A 5376-nucleotide genomic window follows, 5' to 3' on the forward strand; every position below is an offset into this window, starting at 1 on the left:
CCTCCAGCCCTAAAGTACTCTAACCTATAGCTCCAACCCAGATACACTTCTCAAATTCCAAACCGGTACTTCTAAGTGTCTATTGGACAAATCCAGCTCAATATTCCACGGATAGCTCAACCTGAAGTCATGTACTACGGTCCTCATTGCCTTCACCTCACCTTCACCCTCGATCCTGTCGTCGCTTTTACGAAATTGATGAATTCTTCTTCAGTCTCTGTACTGAAATAGAAATTCTTCCTCACACTCGCACAATTTTACCAAACCCTAAATGTTTTTAAAAATTTATTGAAGCTCAAGTTCTTAACCACTAGGTAAGGCTGTGGTTCTTTGTGGTTTCTGCTTTCATCAATAACAGTAGTAGTTATTAAATTGATATTTTTAGTGTATACATGTGCAGTGCTATTTCCATTTCCCTCTTATCCCTACACTCGGCGGTGAATGAAACAATTTCCTGGTAGTCCGGAGTTTACAGTCCAGTGATGAAGACAAACGCGTAAGAAAATGAACGTGAGGCAAGAGATAGCATCTTATCTCCGGTACAAGAAATCCAGGACATTACCTCCTGGAGCAGACAATAGGAAACACGTCTTTGAAATCTGGATGCTTCCCTCACTCTATAGAGAAATCGCAGATTGACCAATCTCTAGAAGTGTTTACAATTTGGTGTTTGAAAATGACATGTTTTGACTTTCATTTTCTGGATAACTAATTAGATCCACCATTTTTTTCCTGTTCGTGGGTCTTTTCAATTTCCTCTTTCATGATTTACCTTTGTGTACCCTTTCCCATTTTTCCATGCATAGTCTACTGTCTTTTCTCATTAATTCTTAAGAGCGCTGATTACTCTGCGGTCCAGGCCATATCCCCACCTGGTCAAAGGCCAGTCAAAGTTGGGGTCAGGACCAGGTTCGAGGCAGAATCAAAGCCAGTGTCAGGTCTGGGTCAGGACTAGGTCGGGTGGCATTTGGGGGCAGGCTGAGGATCAGAGCTGATCAGGGTGGGTTAGACTGGAGTAGAGCTGTATGTGTGGAGGTGTCAGTGGGAGAGGTGGTAGGAGGGTGGAAGGGTTGAGGTAGACTCGGGGCTGTACTGGCCCGTGGGTTCCTGGCTGGGCTGAAACAGGGGTCACGGTAGGGTCAAGGCCCGCTGTTGCACAGGGTCAGGCAGAGGTCGGGCCCGGGTCAGTGGGCTTGGCGATGGGCCGGGAGACTCGTAGTAACCACCCAGGCGGAGGCTGGCTATGGTACCTGCTCTGGCTGCTGCTGCTGCTACCGCTCTTGGCCGCCCAGGGTCCGGGAAGGTCCCCGACCGCAGCCACGCCCACCTCAGCTCTAGGTGAGACGTTGGAGGCGGCGTCCCCGCCTTCGGTTCGCAGCAGTTGGCCCCGGGAGCCCCAGGTGCATGGCCGCCATTGTGTGTGATGAACGTGCTACATTGTGGAGCTTGAGGCTAGTGCCTGGGGTCACCTGACTCCCATCGCCTCTCCCACCTCGCCTAGGAAGCCCAGAGACCACTCAGCACCGTGGGGCTCAGGCCACCCCCTCACTCCCGGGCCTCTCGACCTGGGGGTGGGGCTCCGGAACTGGGACTGAGTGGAGTAAGGCACCAGGACTGCTGAATGAGGGGCCCAAAATTGGGCCAGCGGTCTCTTTCCTCTCCCTGACACCCAAGCACAGGCAGACTTTGGACCAGGATCCACCTCTCAGTGGGGGTGGGTAAACACCGGCTCCCCGGCCCTCTCAGTTGTGAGCCCTAGAACCAGGGTCTGAAGTCCCAGCCCATTCCCTCTACTTCCAGAAATGTAGATTCCTGAGTCAGAGAGGAGTGAATTTCCCAAGATCACACAGCACCAGATTCCTGCCTATAAACCTCTCTCCCTAAGATACTGGGGTATGGTGGAAGGGCACAGATACTCAGAAGCAAGGAGCATCGGTACCCTCTGAGACCTTCAGTTCGTTGATCTGCAGAGTAGGCGTGGGGTGTACTACTGAGGGAAATAAGGTCTGTGATATGCCCAGCCCTCGGCAGGCCCACTCAGGGATTTCTTTCTCCCAGGAGATGCTGCTGTGAGCTGCTATGGCCACCCTTGGTCCCCTTTGCCCCATCCTACCAGATCCCTGGGCCCTCAAGCGACAGGGCTTACTCAGCTGTGGTCTGCCATCCAGACCTTGGTGCAGCCAGTGAAGGCAGAGTCTGGGCAGTTCTGCCATTTGGGCATGCCACTTGACCCTCGGCCTTGCTTTTCTCATGTGTGAGATGCAGGAGGGCCTCCCTGGTAGTGGTATTTGGGATACCACCGGTGTGTTTATCATATTCTGGGGGAGGGGTGTCTCCACAGTGTGTGGGAAGCCCAAGGTAATGAGCAAGATCTATGGTGGCCAGGATGTGGTGGCTGGACAGTGGCCATGGCAGGCCAGCCTACTGTACCGAAACTTGCACATCTGTGGAGCTGTCCTTATTGACGCACGCTGGCTGGTTACCACCGCCCACTGCTTTGTCAAGTGAGTCCTCCTTCCTGGGTCTCCAGCAGAGGGGCTGGGAGCAGAGAAGGACATAGGGGAGAAGAAAAGGGTTGATGGGTGTCCTATGCCAGCTCCTCTGGCCTTTGCTCTGGGAGAGCCTGTGGCCTCCAAACACACGCCATCCCTGCCTTGGACTTGCATCCTCTCAACCTGGATTGTCCTACCCACTCACCTTCTCAGATCCCCCTCATCCTTCACCCTTAGCCCCTGTGCCTGTTCCCCAGGAGGTTGGCAGTGTCCGTCCTGGCCGCTGTCCAGTGTGGAATGGCTCTTCCCTGCCTCAGATCATGACTTCTCAATGTCCCTGCATTCCTGGGTGTCAGACTCTAGGTAGGAACCTGAAACTGCATGGAGAACCAGCGGCTGGGCAGTTCTCATCACTTCTCCAAAACCAAGTGCTGGGGAGGATTTGTGGTACCAGGACGCCTGGTTCAGAGGTGGGGCTCCCTGACATTAGAGAACGATGTGGTCACTTGGGAGTCTAACTCTGCCGGCCCTTCTGAGCTTGACTCAGTATCCAGCTTCTGAACAGATGAGGAGGGGCTGAGGGAGTGGGGGCATCACAGCGTAGGTCAGGGAGTTAGAGCTCATGCACCAGCTGGCTTTGAGAGCCCAGAAACTGTGCCACACTCCATGTGAGTCCCTCTATGGCACAGGGGGTGGCAAGATCCTACCTCACCTGCCTCCATCTGGTTAGATGAGAATATGGGGTGAGAAGGGTGGATCCTGTGGGAGAGGGAGGGAGGTCAGGAGAGGGGCTGTGCTCCAGTAGGCATGGAGCGGGAGGGGCTTGCCAGAGCAGAGGGGTGTGGGCACTGTGAAAGTGGGGAAGGGCTTTCCAGGTGGATGAGCCACATGAACAAAGTCAAGAAGGTAGGAGGTTTCATGACAACCATTCAGGGAACAAGGTGAGATTTTGTCTCCTGCATTTATTTGCTCATTTCACAAACATTTTGTGAGTGCTTTTAACCAAGTGAACAGGCAGCCCTTGGTCAGGAAGGTATTAACAGAAAGGAGGGGTAATAAAAGTGTTGGGGCCAGGAAATGGGTCATGGGGGCCTTGGGAAGGGTCAGGTTATAGCTAGGATTGAGCCAGAGCTCCTCTTGCAATACAATGAAAAGAGCCTGATGTGATGGCCCCAGCAAGGACACTTCTAACAGTAGGATTCTCTGTTCCTTCAGTTCTAGGGTGTAATGGGGAAGCCATGTTTCCTGAGGTTGTAAGTAGAATATCAATCAGCCTCAAGAAAGAATGGCTCCTGACAGGAAGGGATGACAAAAGCTGCCTGCATCGTGTGGCATGGAGGCATCCACAGGGGTGTGGGCAGTTAGACAAGGATACAGGGAGAGAGAGCCAGACCGCACCCAGATGGTGACAGTGAGCCCTTCGTCCTCCAGCAAATCTCATGCTCCAGAGGACTACCTGGTTACGTTGGGAAGCACCCAGCTGTACCAGCACACCCAGCACACCCGGAAGATGTACGTGAGCCGGATTATCACTCACCCAAGCTTTGAGAAGTTCCACGCCTTCGGGAATGACATAGCCATGTTGCAACTGCACCTGCCTGTGAACTTCACTTCCTACATCAGCCCTGCCTGCCTCCCAACTGCTGGCATGCAGCTGCCCATTCACCGGTCCTGCTGGATAACCGGCTGGGGGATGCTCAGCGAGGACAGTGAGGGAGTGTGGGAGGTGGGGGTGCATGAGAGTAGGGAGGTGCAGGAGGGGGAGCTGAGGAGAGGAGAGGGAGGAGAGGGGACAGAAAGAGGGAGGAATAGCTCCGACTGAGTCCCCAGGCAAAGAGTTCTTTGGCCCTGTAAGCCTCATTTCCAGAGAACTGGACCATTATAGTTCTAGTTCTGAAAAGTGTGTGATTCTAAAGCATCAGAGTTCCCTAAGTGCAAGGCTCTGAACGTCTGGGGATCTTTGACTTTTGGAATCAAGAATCTGGGTTCTTTGATTTTCATGGTTCTTAAACCCAAGTTTTTAATCAGCCATGGATCTGAAATGACTTGATTCAACATGAAGGTCATGGTTGGGGCCTGGGCAATTCTAGGCCACTGCCAAACACCCTGATTTCCCATTGTCATACAAGGTGCTTGAGAAAAGTGAAAAGAAAACACTTTTATGGCTTCTGACCTCTGAGCCTGCATGACCAAGTGAGAATGATTACAACTTAAGAACTTCTCTGAACCCCACTTTGGTCAACTATCTACTTTATAGGCTCATTAGCTGAACTGAATAACAGGAAAAGGTGTGTTATTTTTTTAGATGGAAAAAAGAAATGTAGGCAAAGACTTATGAACAAGAGTATTTATTAAAGAAAGGAGCATTTATGGTTTATGGGGACATGCTCCTTTTATAAGTTAAGAGAAAAAATAATATATATTTGTAATTATTTGCAGGCCCATATTTGGTACAATGTTTCTCAACAGCAGTGCTATGGGCATTTTGGACAAACTATTTCTTCACTGGATGGGAGATGCCAGCATCCCTGGTCCTTACCTACTAAGTGTCAGGACTCTCCCTCATCATAGGACAGTTAGTCCCCCTATTCTAATTCTCTATCTCATTCTCTCTCTCTCTCTCTCTCTCTCTCTCTCTCTCTCTCTCTCTCTCTCTCTCTCTCTCTCTCACGCATACACACAACACACACAGAAGCTGGTTCTTCCTTGAGGGCAGGGACTACAGCTTACTTGTTTTAAAATCACAGTCTGTGCCACAGGGACTGACACATGGTAGATACCCCACCCTGGTCCAATAGACCATCATGACCTCTAGATTTGTATACCAGATCCCTCCCTGAATGCTTTGTTTCAGTCCTGACACAGCTGTTTTTTTGCTTTAAAA

At 51.2% G+C, this 5376-nt stretch overlaps 1 protein-coding gene across 1 annotated transcript; it reads left to right on the top strand.

Moving 5' to 3' along the window:
* Window positions 1–1199: 1199 nt before the first annotated feature.
* Window positions 1200–4201, top strand: LOC111735743 (putative serine protease 47; the record flags this gene model as incomplete). The annotated part of the gene is made up of 3 exons (XM_023527188.1): window positions 1200–1338; window positions 2342–2504; window positions 3924–4201. Coding segments are annotated over exons 1-3 (580 nt in total), but the record flags the coding sequence as incomplete, so codon positions are not given.
* Between the last annotated feature and the right edge of the window lie 1175 nt (window positions 4202–5376).

This window comes from Pteropus vampyrus, unplaced genomic scaffold, assembly GCF_000151845.1.
Source record: "Pteropus vampyrus isolate Shadow unplaced genomic scaffold, Pvam_2.0 Scaffold1000006312, whole genome shotgun sequence".
NCBI lineage: Eukaryota > Metazoa > Chordata > Mammalia > Chiroptera > Pteropodidae > Pteropus > Pteropus vampyrus.